At 28.7% G+C, this 14,620-nt stretch overlaps 2 protein-coding genes across 2 annotated transcripts; one reads left to right on the top strand and one right to left on the bottom strand.

Moving 5' to 3' along the window:
• The first annotated feature begins 3,782 nt into the window (after positions 1-3,782).
• On the top strand, positions 3,783-6,651 carry LOC113377600 (pleckstrin homology domain-containing family M member 1-like). The gene is made up of 9 exons (XM_026617971.1): positions 3,783-3,946; positions 4,089-4,276; positions 4,450-4,761; positions 4,899-5,477; positions 5,548-5,720; positions 5,793-5,961; positions 6,018-6,200; positions 6,271-6,441; positions 6,513-6,651. The coding sequence occupies exons 1-9, from the start codon at positions 3,820-3,822 to the stop codon at positions 6,630-6,632; spliced, it is 2,022 nt and encodes a 673-aa protein (XP_026473756.1). The 5' UTR covers positions 3,783-3,819; the 3' UTR covers positions 6,633-6,651.
• Positions 6,652-7,408: 757 nt separating this feature from the next.
• LOC113376963 (tyrosine-protein kinase transmembrane receptor Ror2) lies at positions 7,409-10,895 on the bottom strand. Its single transcript, XM_026617102.1, has 5 exons — positions 10,469-10,895; positions 10,256-10,396; positions 9,111-9,390; positions 8,799-9,041; positions 7,409-8,656 (listed from the first exon to the last, which is right to left on the bottom strand). Exons 1-5 carry the CDS (start codon positions 10,589-10,591, stop codon positions 7,494-7,496), a joined length of 1,950 nt encoding a protein of 649 aa, XP_026472887.1. The 5' UTR covers positions 10,592-10,895; the 3' UTR covers positions 7,409-7,493.
• Between the last annotated feature and the right edge of the window lie 3,725 nt (positions 10,896-14,620).

The following is a 14,620-nucleotide window of genomic DNA, read 5'->3' as shown; positions in this document are numbered from 1 at the left end:
TGGCCGAATATTTACTGAGAGGGTTATGCTCTTCATATGGTGAGACCAGGTCGGTGTTATTTATTATGAGCTGTTGAAACCGAGCGAAACTATCACTGGAGTACTGTGTCAAACTCAATTGACGCAATTTTGCCGAGCACTGCGCGAAAAACGGCCACAATACGAGCAGAATGATTTTACTGCATGACAACGCTTGGCCTCACGTTTCCAAGACTATTAAAACTTATTGGGAACGCTCAAATGAAAAGTCCTACCCCGCCCACTATATTCCCAGATATTGCACTATCCGATTTTACCTTGTTCCATTCGATGGCACAGGACCTGGCAGATCAGCAGTTCAACTCATGTGAAGACGTTAGAAAATGACTTGGTTCGTGGATAGCCTCAAAAGACGAACACTTTTGGCGCCAAGATATTCGAGCTCTGCCAGAAAGTTGTGCGAAAGATGTGTCTAGCGATGGGCAATACTTTGAATAAATCAGATGTAAGAGTTTGTATATAATAAAGTTACATTTTCATCGAAAAACAGCAAAACTTAGTTGCGGACATAATAGTTTCTCAAAAATCTAATTTTTTCGAAGTAAAATTTTTTCGCAAATGTTAATCGTTTTTTTTTAATAAATAATAATTTTTGGTACGGGAAGTTCCAGCAATTTGCCTTAAGGCACGATGCCATGCGCCCCACCAGTTTTTAATGAATTGAGCGGTGTCGGTTCGGAGCAGCCCGACGCGCATGGGAAAAGCTCATAATTACAAGTAAAAAAATAAAGTTTTAGGTATGGAATATTTTTCCTCATATTCTAAAAGGTTCAAAGTATATTTTAAGCCTAAAAATTTTTTCTGGTTTTTCGAAAAATCTACATCCCTTGAAAAAATGTGACATTTCTATCTCAAACTTCGAACAGTAAATACATAGTTTCGACAACTTGTTAAGTTATCATGTTTATTAGTGTGTTTTACAATCTGTGATCAATGTGCACATACTCATACCATTAGTAATGGTTTCATATGTTATATTAGGATACAAAATTGTAAGTGTTTTATTATTATTATTGTTGTTGTTTTTCTATGAAATTTCTCTTACATATTATTTATTTAGTTTTAATTTTTATAGTTAAATTACCATTGAATGAAGGCTAAGATGCTAGCCGAAACGTATGGATTTTAAATAAATAAATTTTTAAAAAAATCTCATACTATTTTTATTGATGTAACGCCCGACTTTTTAACTCAAATTAAACATATATATCAACATCAAATTCAAGACTTCAAATATATATACATATATATATATATATATATATATATATATATATATAACGTATAATGGAATAAATAATTTTGTTATTTAATCTCTTTTTTTAATTCGACTGTTGGGCTGCTAAAAATTTTACAAATATATATATATATATATATATATATATATATATATATATATATAGCATATATATCCTGGGTTTTCCTTCCTGACGATATAACTCCAGAACGCACGAACCGATTTCGACAATTTTGCATTCGTTGGAAAGGTCTCGGGCTCCGCAAGGTTTATAGCTAAGGTTATTCGAGTAATGACATTAGTGAGAATTATCAGAATTAAGCTTAGTTAAGTTAACGAGCAATTCTTGCCGCAAACAATAACGATGTACACGCACTGAATTTCACCATTCAATCAAAAATTGCTGGCGATTTGGTGACATACCAATGATTCCGACTGGTCTTCCGTTTGACTTCAAACGTTTGCAATTTCCAGTTCGCCTTGTGTTCGCAATAACAAGTCGCAAGGGCAATCGCTTAGTGTTTGCGGGATAAATTTCAAATAGATTATTTAAAAATCATTGTTTTTCACATGGGAAGTTATACGTTGCCTGTTCACGAGTTGGAAAACCATCCGCTTTGTTTGTTTTAACGTCAGACCAAAAAACAAAAAATGTGGTTTACCAAAGAGCACTTCAATGAAACGGATAATTTGCGGATTCACTTTCATTTACTTAGAGAAGTTCAACTAAAAACACTTCATTTTTGTAATCGAAATAAATTCATTACTGTTGCGTAATAAAATCAAATTTTTCCTTTTTAAATATAAAACAAAACAAAAAATTTTCTTCATCTTTCTCACGAAACCATCTGGTGGCGAAACGGAGTTAGTCGGGTTTGCTAGTAAAGTTATAAATATAAATACACTGCACTCCTTTTGCACTTATTTGTTAAATAATTTTAATTTTAAATAACAACACTCATATGGAGTAGTGCACTATGGTAATTTTTTTTAACATCACAAACATAAATAACTATTATTGAAGAATAGCAAATGTGTACTGTACTGACTGTTCTCTATCTATGATAAAAATTTCGTACAAAAATATATGTGCATATTTCATTAGCATTTATCACTTAATTAAAACGCGACAGCAAAATAAAATTAAAGCAAAAATAATAATACAATAGTTATATCAACATTTCGTTGAATTCATAACAATCTCGTGCGATAAACAAATTGAACGCATACCGATATTTAAATATAGCATCATGAATAATAACAACAACCGACCATTAATAATCATAATAAAACAACAAATATAATTACACCAATTAATATAACAAAACGAAGCAATTAAGAAAAAATATTAAAAACTTGAATATTGATATAATTGAAGAATCGAATAGACATATAGCACATGGCACAGATGTAAGGTACAATTAAGAAATATTAATTAATTGAATATTATGCAATACATGACACAATATTAATTTGATTAAGGGTAAGATTTATGGCTCACCTTAAGCCACTGAAAAGGACCGAAGGAAACTAATCGAAGTTTATATTACCATATCACAAAATTACAGTAAAGAAAATGTACTATACAACATTCCTAATTATCATCTTATAAGAAAATAAACATGACACAAGAAAAGGATAGTTTTCCTTAACCCATCCTTAAAGAAACGTGTTGATCATAAGCGAGAGCACACAAAGACGAGGCGAATGGGAACCATAAGTACAATTATATTAAGAATATGAAATAAGCACTTTTATTTAATAATTTGTTTAAAGTTTATTCAAACCTGGGTGTCGAGTAAATCTGTTTTCCTAACAGTCATGACGCATTGTAGTACAGAGGCTGTCACTGCTCAACCATATTTGCAGATTACACGATCACATCACAAGTTTCACATTAGTTTCACGAATGAAAGCAATAATATTGTTATAATAAGCATACACAACAATTAATTTAACAACAATCAACAAGAGCACTTTGTATTGAACAATTTTTGGCTTTCGAACAAAAGCCGGACACAAAACAAATCAGTCAAAAAACTCCATTTGTAAATTGTAGTGTTGCCATACGGTCTCTACAACATGGAGAAAATATATTTTTATCTGTTTATAAAAGGCGAGCTTATAGGATAAAATATTAAAATATTTAATTCCCTATTGAATATTAATTTAATTTTATCCAAATTATTAATGACATCTGATTTTCTAATTCTATCTAATCACTGCTCAACTATTACTTCAGTATTTGTCAAATTCCGTTCACTATGGTTATTTTTATTTTTTATCTGCATACTCATATTACTAAAATTGTATTTATCTATTTAGCATTTTTCTAACAATGCATTATTATTGGTAATTTCTATTATTTTACCGGAAGATAATAAATTGTTTATATTATTCAATAATTTGACAGCAAAATGACATTTACTAAAATTTTGACAGTTGGCTGTCAAAATCATTCGTGGATTGAACACTTTTGAAAATATTTACTTGTCATCAAGGACCAAGAACTCTAAATAAATTATATATAATATGTTCTAAAAATGTCTCTATTTCTTAACAGGATTAAAAGAAAAAATGGAACAAATGCATCGATTAAAAATTCCTTGATAACTCAGTTATCAAACAGCATCAAGGAAATTCAGCTAGAATTGAGAGATAATAAAAATGGTATTTGTACAGACCAAATCGTTGTAAAAATAAATATGAATAATCGTTTGAAGTTTTGCTTGTAAATTAAATTAAGTTTAATAATAATATTCTTTTAGTTTAAATTAATTAAGTATTCGTTCTTATTTGTTGCTTTTTTAAGGTGTTCTGTGCGGTAATGATGCCACAAACTCTTTGTGTGTTATTCTAGAGGCAATTTTATTGCATGGGTTAAAAGACACGTTAATTAGAAAGGCCAAAAATGTATTATTGGATAAAATTGATGAACCCCCAGAAATTAGTTTCTGGCCTTTGCTACTTGTATTTTCTCATCGTGATGTTATAGATAATGTAAGTTAAATGAACTTTAGCTTGGAACAACTTAGCATTACTATTATAATTAATTATGGAATACCATACTCAGTTGCAACTAAAAAATAACGAAGAAAGTCATTTTGTTAATAATCTTTTATTCACTCAAACATGAATGAAGTGAATGTTTTAAAATAATATTTAATTTACAGATATTATCTTTACAACAATTGACTAATGATATAGGATATTGTCGCTCATGGGTGCGTTTAGCTCTTAATGATGGATTATTATCCTCATACTTTGATATTATGAGAAGAGATTTAAATTCATTGTCTCCATATTATAAAAATCATGCATTTTTGAGAGACAATGATTTGATGGAGATAGCTAAAAAGTATATTGAAGGCTTTGAAAGCAGTGTGACATTTAATTTACCTTACAATTCTAGTTTATTAAATTCCTGGAATCACCAAACATTATTGATTGCTGGCATATGGGCTCCAGCTATGAAAACTCATCCGGTAATTTCACAAGTTTTTCTTCATTAGTTATTAGTTTCTTCATTTCTCTGTCCTTTTAAAATAGTTTTTGTTCTCAAAGTATCATTATCTTTGCGAATATTTCAAATATCAAAACATTCTGGTTGTAATTATTTTAGATTTCATCTGCAGTAGACATTGTGAGCACATTACATGAATCTACACAAATTCCCATCCCTTCTTTCCGCAATATTTGTCTAACTGATAACTTCATGCCAAGTCCATCGTCGAGCTTAAACCAGAATCTAATTCTCAATGAACAAGAAGCCCTAGATATAATTTTATCTAAATCTGTTAATAATGATAGTGAAGATAATTCAAAAACTCAACAACAAATAGAAAATCTACTTAATGAAACTAAATGTGATGAAACTATCAACACAGTGCCGGATTCTAATGTAAAAGACAAGGCACCCTTCATAGGAAATTCACTTTCCGGAAAATCTGCCTGGTCAGATGGAACTGAGCAAGTAACATCCATAAAATCTGATATTGATAATATAAGGCCTAGTACGTCACGTCAAAATTCTGTAAAAGGCAATGATGTTTCCAGCTATAATGCTCTATTAGAAAGTTACACCGTCAATACAGTAAAGCTCGACAGCACACCTGATTTGAAAAGTATTTGGGAGAATTTTTACCAACAGCTATCATCATCAGCAAATGAACCAGAAGAATTGGATTCCACAAAACCAGAGGTTGTTTTAATATTCATATTGATGGTAAATTTTGTAAATACTTGTGAAAAAATCTCAGAATTATTTTTAGCTTGCTGAGTTTGAGATAATTTCTAACAGCTTAAGTAGTATATTTACATTGCCCGAATTGCAAAGGCATGTTGAACAATTATGCCAGTTGGCTCAACAAAAAGGTCTCCGTCATCAAAATTTTACTTGCAAAAGTTGTTCCAACGCATTAGGTATTCATGTTACAAGAGAGCAGTAAGTTCTTTCTAACACTTTAAAATTACATTAAGAACATGAAAGTCTAAACAATCATATGTAAATTTATAGAGTTTGCGCATTCAGTGGAGATTATTATTGTGAATCTTGTATGAGCACAGAATTATTTGTAATACCTGCTAAAGTGGTATATAATTGGGATTTTCATAAATACAATGTATCTCACAGTGCAGCCCGATTTCTAAAGGAGTTTCTGCATCATCCATTGATTGACCTAAAAGTAATTTTGTGTTATTTAGTATTGTGTTAATATCATACTGACTTTATATTTTATAGATATTAAATCCGTACATATATAGTGTCATTGAAGATATGTCACAGTTGCAAGCACTAAGAATACAATTGAATTTCTTGAGAGCATACCTATTCACTTGCAGGGAACCTGTGATTGAAGAGTTACAAAAGAAATTGTGGCCAAGAGATTATTTGTATGAACATGTCCATCTTTACTCTATCAATGTAAGAAGAATTATGACTGAGCAAGGTTTTTTTTTTACATACTGTGTTTTAAATATTAATTTTTGTACAGGACTTAACACAAATTCCAGGTGGATATTTGAAACAAGAAATTTCAAAAGTTGTACAATTTGGTATAGCTCATGTCACTGATTGCTCTCTCTGTTGTCAGAAGGGATATATATGTGAAATTTGCAATAATGTTAAAGTGCTATACCCTTTTAATTTAGAGACCACATTTAGGGTAATGCGAGTTTGTGAATTTGAGGTAATAGATACAAGTGACCAAAATTGTAACTAATTTTTTTATTGTAGTGCAATTTATGCCATGCGGTTTATCATTCAAAATGTTTGCAATCTTCAGAGGGCTGTTTAAAATGTAAAAGAAAAAAGAAATGGGATGATATTTCATTAGATGTTGACAAAAGTGCTTAGATGTTGAATCTAATGATGTAATTTAAATATTGAATGCTTCAAAAGATCAATTTTCATGATATTTTAATTTAATTTTATGGATGATGAGAAACTATTGTTTGCTTAATACAGAGAATGGTTTAAAAAATGGTTATAAAAAATATTTAATTCAAAATAAATTATATAAAATACTGTTTATGTTGTACAAATATTTTATTATTTTGATAGTCTTATAATCAATTCTCTTGGTCTATTTTATACTTGAGTCCATATATGCAAATGATGTATTACTTCTAAATATAAACAAATACATCTCATTCTTAATACTAACCAACTACATTGAACAAGTTTTACAAATATCAAAATATTTGTTAAAAGAATTAATTTTCTAATTATAAATGCACTTTTTAGTTAAATAATACTATTTACAAAAGCAAGATCAAAATGGCAGTCACAAAGTCAAATATAGTGTTATGTATATAATACAGTTTAATTCAAGTTTACCTTTATAAAAGGTTCCAAATACATATGAAATACAAACTCCCAATGAATGAAGAATTGAAAAATCACATATTGCAAAAGCTGCAGAGATTCAAAATATCACCATTAATCACTTCTTGATAAAATAAATCATAAGAAAAAATATATATTCAAGATTTCATAAGAAATCTGAAGATTTCATTACGGTTGAAAACACGTACAATATACGTGAATACGTGAATACGTACAATACATACTATTTACAGTTTGTTGTAAAATATACTTAAAGTTAGATAATAAATTTGATAGATAGCGTTAATCATATGTAAATACACATAAGATAAAATACCATTATGGTAACAGATATCTGAATAATTAATAGGTAATATGAAAGGAGTAATTTCATTGTACAACTTGAGCATTGTTGCTTCTCTGAATGTTGTCCAGTGTTTGATATATAGTTCTAAATTTAGGTCGTGACTGTGGTTTCCTTTGCCAGCACATTTTCATTATATCATACACTTCCGGAGGTGTATTCTCTGGACAACTTAGCATATTGCCTTCTTTTATAAATTTAACTACTTCTTCATGTGTCATTCCATAGTATGGCTGCAAAGCAAATGAAAATATTTCCCAAAGACATACACCGTAGGCCCAAACATCTGATTCTAAAGTGTATTTATTATATAATATACTTTCTAAAGGCATCCATCGCACAGGAATTGCATCATGTTCGTCACCTTTGTAATAATCTTGTAAATATATTTTCTGGGATAGACCAAAATCAGCAATTTTAACCACCATATTATCATCAATCAAACAATTACGGGTTGCAAGATCACGATGTACAAATTTTCTATCAGATAAATAAACCATACCGGCAGCAACTTGCTGTGCTACGTTTAATAACTCTAAGTACCCTAAATTCACTCCTTCATGTAGCTTTATAGCAGAAGACCCAATGAGATGAGCTGAAGGATTACATGATCTTAAAAATTCATTTAAATCACCTCTGCCCATAAATTCAAACAATAAACACATAGGACGTCCTACTGCACAAACACCTAGTAATTTTACAATGTTTGGATGATCAAACTCAGCAAGTAAACATGCTTCTCTCTCAAAATCAACTTGCAAATCTTCTGAGGCCTCATCTTTCAACATTTTAACAGCAACAAGTGTAAATTCTTCTTCACTGACTAAACCGGGAGCTTTAGCTTGAAAAACTCTGCCAAATGCACCTTGCCCTAAATCCCTAATATATAAGATGTTATTTCTCGGAAACTCTAGCTTCTCTAGTTTCGGATTTAATTGTGCACCAGTTCTATGATATGCTTGATTGCTAGGAAGCTTGTCTAAATCAATATTATGATCTTGAGTTGCTGCTCTATCATAACCAAGTACAACTTGTTGCTTATGATTATAAACTCGATAAGCAAACAGAATAATGAGTTGAATTAAAACAATGACCGCAAACCCAACACCTGCTAGAGTAAGAATAAATATTGGAGTGAAAACTTCTTCCATCACTATGTTAGTTGGCAAATTTCCTTCCGAGAAATTAGCTGAAATGTTTCAATAGATTAGTTCAAAATAAACCATTTAAAAGTAAAATATTTCAGTCTTCCTCAAAATAATTACAAAATGATTGAAAGAGTTTCTTAGAAAACTTAGAAAACAACAACCGTAACAAAATTCAACAATTACCGCACAATGGTATATCACATCTTTCCCATCTAACATTTTCATCCATTGTGTAACACCATGGTGATGGTTCTTCACCTCCAGCATTGCGACAATAATTTTCAGCATTTTGAACTTCAGGAAAAACATCTGGGGGCCTTACATGAGAATGAGGCTTTTGTGAGCTCCAATGTTGGCATGGTATACCTGAATATGTTGTATTTACCACTCCTTGATAAAAACGGCCTGTACCATGACGACAGTCATCTAGTAATAAACATCATAGCAGTTAATAAATCCCAAGAATGCATAAAGTAGTTCATTAAGCACACATACATGTAACTTCTTCAAAATTCATTATTGTGAGACTTGCTGTTGAACAAGTAGGCTTTTCACTTCTTACATCAAATTTTGGCAAAGTTTCACAGTCAGGTAATAAGAAATGGCCCCTAGATTTAAAAAATATTCCTCTAGACTTTTTGTCTTCTATCATAGCCCATTCATTATAACAGAACTGCATTTTCACTGCTATACAATCTTCGTAACAAATTGGAAGACCAATAGGTATATCAGCATTGTACTGACATTCAGGAAAGGCATATGTGCATAAAAGTTTCTGCAAGACACATATAAAATATGCTGATTTGTAATGATAAGACCTTTTCTTCTTTAATAAAAATTTTTTTTGAATTTTGTGCTTGGTGTCAAAAAAAAATATATATATACATATATATATATATATATAATATTTTGTAGAGTTTCAAACAAAAAATCCAAAAAGTAATAAAAAAAAGTTTTTTTTAAAAAAACATTTATTTATTTACTATTGACGTTTCGGAACTAGGTACTTTACATCTTCTGAACATCTGTCAAGAAACATGATCTTGATAAGATTTAAATAAACAAAATATTTAAGAAAAGTAGAAAAAAGTGGATTTTTTATATATAAAACGAATAAAATTGTGGAAGAAATAACATTTAAGAAGTATGACAATATAATCAAAATGAAAGTAATGAAAATAAATGAATATATTATAATACAAAATATTAGAAATTTTGAAAGTTTTTTTTAAAAAAAGGTTAAGAAAAAGCAAAATTAATTACCTGTATGATTGATTATGCATCAACACTTTTTCACTAAAAAAGATTTTATCGAAAAAAAGTGATTTTATAAATTTGTTTTCAGACAAGAAACAAATTTTGTAATTCAAAATTTCTTTGAATTATGTGTTTGTTGAGTTTGTTACGTGAGATAAAATATTATTCCCTTGATGTTAGGAATGACTATTCGTAACAAACTATTTATTGAACGAAAGGATTTTTAAGAAGAAAACACTTGACTTAAAATCTGTGTGTATATGTGTGCCTGTTGTTTTTATATATCAGGATGTAAATACTCAAATTATTGATCTTAAATGGATGTCGTTATTAATTATTTGTCAAAAAGTGTACAAAATTTAATAAGTTTCATATTAACATACCTCAGCTGCACTTCGACAGGGTTCTGGTAGTCCTACAATCATTTCATCCCATAATCCTGCTGTGATTTGTTCATTTAACAATCCACCTTCATGTGAAAAATTATACCACACAGCGTTTCCACGTAAATGATTCTTACATATCTAACCATTTGAAAAAGATTAGAAAGTGCCAATATACCAAAACATTAAAAAAATTGAAATTTGTATACTTACTTGCCCATTGTATAAACCGCAAAACCCATCATGGGTTATAGTATCTGTCAAATCCGATTTTCCAATCGCAAATAAGAGTGAACACACTCCGATTAACACATAATTTAAAACCATGGTGGTCATTGAATTTAGTAATAAAGAAGATTTTAACACATTTTGCAAATGCTAAACTTCATTATTGAATTTCACATTCTCTGAAAAATCTATTCAATATTTAACAATAAGCAAATTAGTAGCTTATTGATTTAAGTTATAGTAAGTTATACATTTTGATTTGAGATAAACAAATAAATCATCATTTAGCAGATCATACAGCATCTCCAAACTACTTTCATTTTCGATGAAGATCGGATTGTAAGTGGATATAGCGATCGGCATATTACCGAATCGTGCATAACTTTACACAAAATATTACAGCTTTCACGGGCACAAGAGCAGTTGCTTATAACAATTGCATTAATGTAAGCCTAGAATTGTAAAGAATAACAAACAGAGCAATAATCAATGACGCCAAATGTCGCAAGTGTCATACAATTGTCAGTGCAAGTCAGTGCTGAATCAATAATTTGAAGATAGAGACATGACACATTTAACAGTTTATGCAACACTAAAAAAATGAATTATTAAAAATGAGAGGCAAAATTCAAATTATTGGCAGACTACATACACATGTATTTCCAGATCCAGAAAGAAACAATAATTTTTATTATTATTCAGGATTTTCTTCTTTTTATTTGTTTATTAATTTGCATAATGCCAAATTACAAGAGAAAACTAAAACTAGTGGTGTATGGCATCGTGCCTTAAGACAAATTGCTGGAACTTCTAATATTTATAAGAATTATATAAACTGAATTACAAAATTAGAATTATTCACTTAAAGTATATAAGTGAGCTTTAGAACTTTAACCAGAACTAAAATTAAAATCTAAATTATTTTCGATATTCAAAAAAAAATTGAAGTATTTTTTTTTCAAAAGCAATTATTTCGTCAAGACAAGCAAGAGTTTTTTGAATCATTCAAATCGGATGCATTTTTCTCAAAAACTGCCATTTTTTGTACATTTAGCTCTGTATCTTCTAAATGGCTGAACCTGCCTTTTTCAAAAACTAATCGCCACTTCTCCCAATCATTAGAAATTGAATTCAAATCGGATGCTTCGTTCTCTCAAAAATTCGATTTCTATTTTCTGCACTCTTTCCTCTGTATCTATGACACAAACGTTGACTCCTTAACAGTACAACTCTATTACACATTCCATATGTTGTTAAAAATATCTTTCTCTATATAAATAAAATATCTTTCTCGCATATTTTGATTTATCAAAGGCACAAACTAAAATAATGCATATTCGTCATTTAAACGATGCATAAAGAATTTTGAGTAACATTAATTTCTATGATGTTTTATGCAAGAACATTTTTAATTTTGAAAGTAGCGAGACTTAGTGATAATTTCAATATATTTTGTAACTAAGATACATTTTAAATTCTCTTTTTAAAACACTGCACAATGATTATTAAAGTACACAAAATTCATATTTGAATATATAAGAATGCAATAATGATTACATGAAAATATGAAATGATATTAATGGAAAATGATATTATGGAAAATTGAAATAAAATAAAACATATTGATGTATATCAGTAACTTCATTATGTTTTGTAACAACTTAAGCAAATACAACAAAATATCTTGAATATATTTAAAATATTATTAAAAACGCATAAAATTATGAAAAATAAAATTCATTTTATTTTGTTTGAACATTGTTTAATTACAAATGAAGTACAGGTAGTTCAACTTTGCTATCAGTATACTCTTATTTGGAATGATAGAAAATATTAAAATTAAATATGTTTATATATTAATATTCATATCAATAAATATATGTATTAATGTACACAATGAGATTATTGAGGAGCTAATAAATAAAATGCAAAGTGTTAACTGAAAACATTATATTATAAATAGCTATATTATTGCAAAAATTATGTCTAAAACAATGTTTGAATACTTAATGATGAAATGTTTTTAAAATAAATGTCTATAAAATGGATTTTATAATAAATTAATAATTAATAAACTAAGCTATATTATGCATGGAAATGTCTAACAAATCATATTTCACTACAGATATGAATCAATTGCTACCGCGATCTATACAAATTGATAAATAATAAACTTTACAATAAGAACAATTAATTAACTAGTATTAAAAATACTGCTGGAATCAATAAGCCATGTTTATAAACAATTTCACCTGAACTTTATGTGAACTTTCATGACTATGTATAAAGCTCCTTTAAAACTTAAACGAGCGTATATATTTATATATATTATTCATTTATAATAGGAACATTTGAAATATATTTATAATATTAAAATACAATTTTTAACATATGATTGCAAAAAAAATCAGGAATAGACTTTCGAATATGAATTCAAATGCTATGTGTGCTTTGCCATATGAGTATAACAAACCAAAATGAACCAATATTTATTGTCATTTTCTGCATTATTTTTGTATAGCAAGTAAAAAAAATTATTTCTAATAAATTGCACCAATCAAGATGAATCGCATTCATAATAGTATCTTGAAGGCAGATAAAAACTTTAGCATCTGTATAAATAGTGTATACTATGGAGACATTCTAATGACATGTATATATATGATTATTCATTATGCAATAAAAGTAACGGATTGATAATAAAGCACAAAATGATATAATCATAAACGCAAGCAAAACGATATAGCAAGTTATAACAATAACTCAACTAAGAACGTATTCTGTTTAACATGTCATGCACTTATTAATCTTTAAGTTATCGACAAAGTGTCAACAGTGCAAAATTATTTTTCCCTACTGCCAGCAATGTGGCTATAAATTACTAATTAAAATGACTGTACAAGAATATAACAAGAGTTTGTATATATATAAAAGTAGTATAAATATGTATATGTATGTATATGTATGCACACTAATTTATATATATTTGCATATACATGTATTTATATATGTAAATTATATAGTTCTCTATAACTGTACGTTAAGCTTGCATATATACTTTTATGTGTACAAGTACATATGCATATATGCAAGTATAGTTATGTGTGTGCTTCTTATATATGTATACACAAACACACACACACATACACACACACATATATATATATATATATATATATATTTGATGTATGTATCACTCGCTTACATATACTATATACACATGTATATGCGCATAGAATTTATTGTTGATACTATCTCCTATCTCCTGCATAATAACTTAGTTTACATGAAAAGGAATCAATGTTTATTGGAAAATCATTGCATCCATTTTGCCAAGCATTCTTCTTCATTATATAAGATATCTGTCTATGTACGCACATATACACAGAAAATACATATACATATACATATATACACACATTCATTCATACACAAATCCACACACATATATATGTATGTATATACATATATATATATATATATATAATAATATATCATTTATATATGCCATATTACCACTAAATGATGGCATAAAAATTATTCAAAAAACATGACAATATTTATACAGATCAAAATGTTCGGTTCATTTACAATTTTGTATCACTACTATTATCATACTGATTAGATCATATGTACAAAAAACGATGTGCCTGCATATAATTGTATATATGAAGTAATAACCCAATGTCTAAAGGAAAGCAGCTTTAAAAAGAAATAAATAATATTAAATTGTTGTTCCACATTATATCCATATATACAAGTATACGTTTCACAGACATGTATATAAATATACACCCTATCACACGTAACACAACACTTTCATATATATTCAACCATCTATCCACCCTAAACAAAAAAAAATACATTATATATATACTTATAATTATACACAACCTAATCTATTTCTCTCATTGATTTGCGAGTTGCTAATCATGAAAAAAATGGAAATATACAATTAAATTTGGCTAAAGAACACTTGTAAAATCTTTGGTACACAAAATAGAATAGTGTGCAAAGCAAATGCAGTTTCATAATCATATACAATATTAATTGTCTTAAAATAATAAATAAGAGTAGACCAGTGATTATTACTGACTTCAATCGTGCATATTTTTATCGACTTGTTAATTGATCTGT

Source organism: Ctenocephalides felis, unplaced genomic scaffold (genome assembly GCF_003426905.1).
Source record: "Ctenocephalides felis isolate EL2017-DRISC unplaced genomic scaffold, ASM342690v1 CF-g0.4_SCAFFOLD_01886, whole genome shotgun sequence".
NCBI lineage: Eukaryota > Metazoa > Arthropoda > Insecta > Siphonaptera > Pulicidae > Ctenocephalides > Ctenocephalides felis.
The sequence above is the reverse complement of the archived record's forward strand: the minus strand, read 5'-3'. Positions and strand labels throughout refer to the sequence as shown.

Excerpts from the sequence above, each read along its gene's own strand:
- LOC113376963 (XM_026617102.1), bottom strand. The coding sequence starts at position 10,591 with ATGACCACCATGGTTTTAAATTATGTGTTAATCGGAGTGTGTTCACTC. Across the intron at positions 10,397-10,468 it reads GCGGTTTATACAATGGGCAA|ATATGTAAGAATCATTTACG; the intron begins GTAAGTATACAA and ends TCAAATGGTTAG. Across the intron at positions 9,042-9,110 it reads GAATTTTGAAGAAGTTACAT|ATGACTGTCGTCATGGTACA; the intron begins GTATGTGTGCTT and ends GTTTATTACTAG.
- LOC113377600 (XM_026617971.1), top strand. The coding sequence starts at position 3,820 with ATGTCTCTATTTCTTAACAGGATTAAAAGAAAAAATGGAACAAATGCA. Across the intron at positions 3,947-4,088 it reads ATTGAGAGATAATAAAAATG|GTGTTCTGTGCGGTAATGAT; the intron begins GTATTTGTACAG and ends TGCTTTTTTAAG. Across the intron at positions 4,277-4,449 it reads ATCGTGATGTTATAGATAAT|ATATTATCTTTACAACAATT; the intron begins GTAAGTTAAATG and ends TTTAATTTACAG.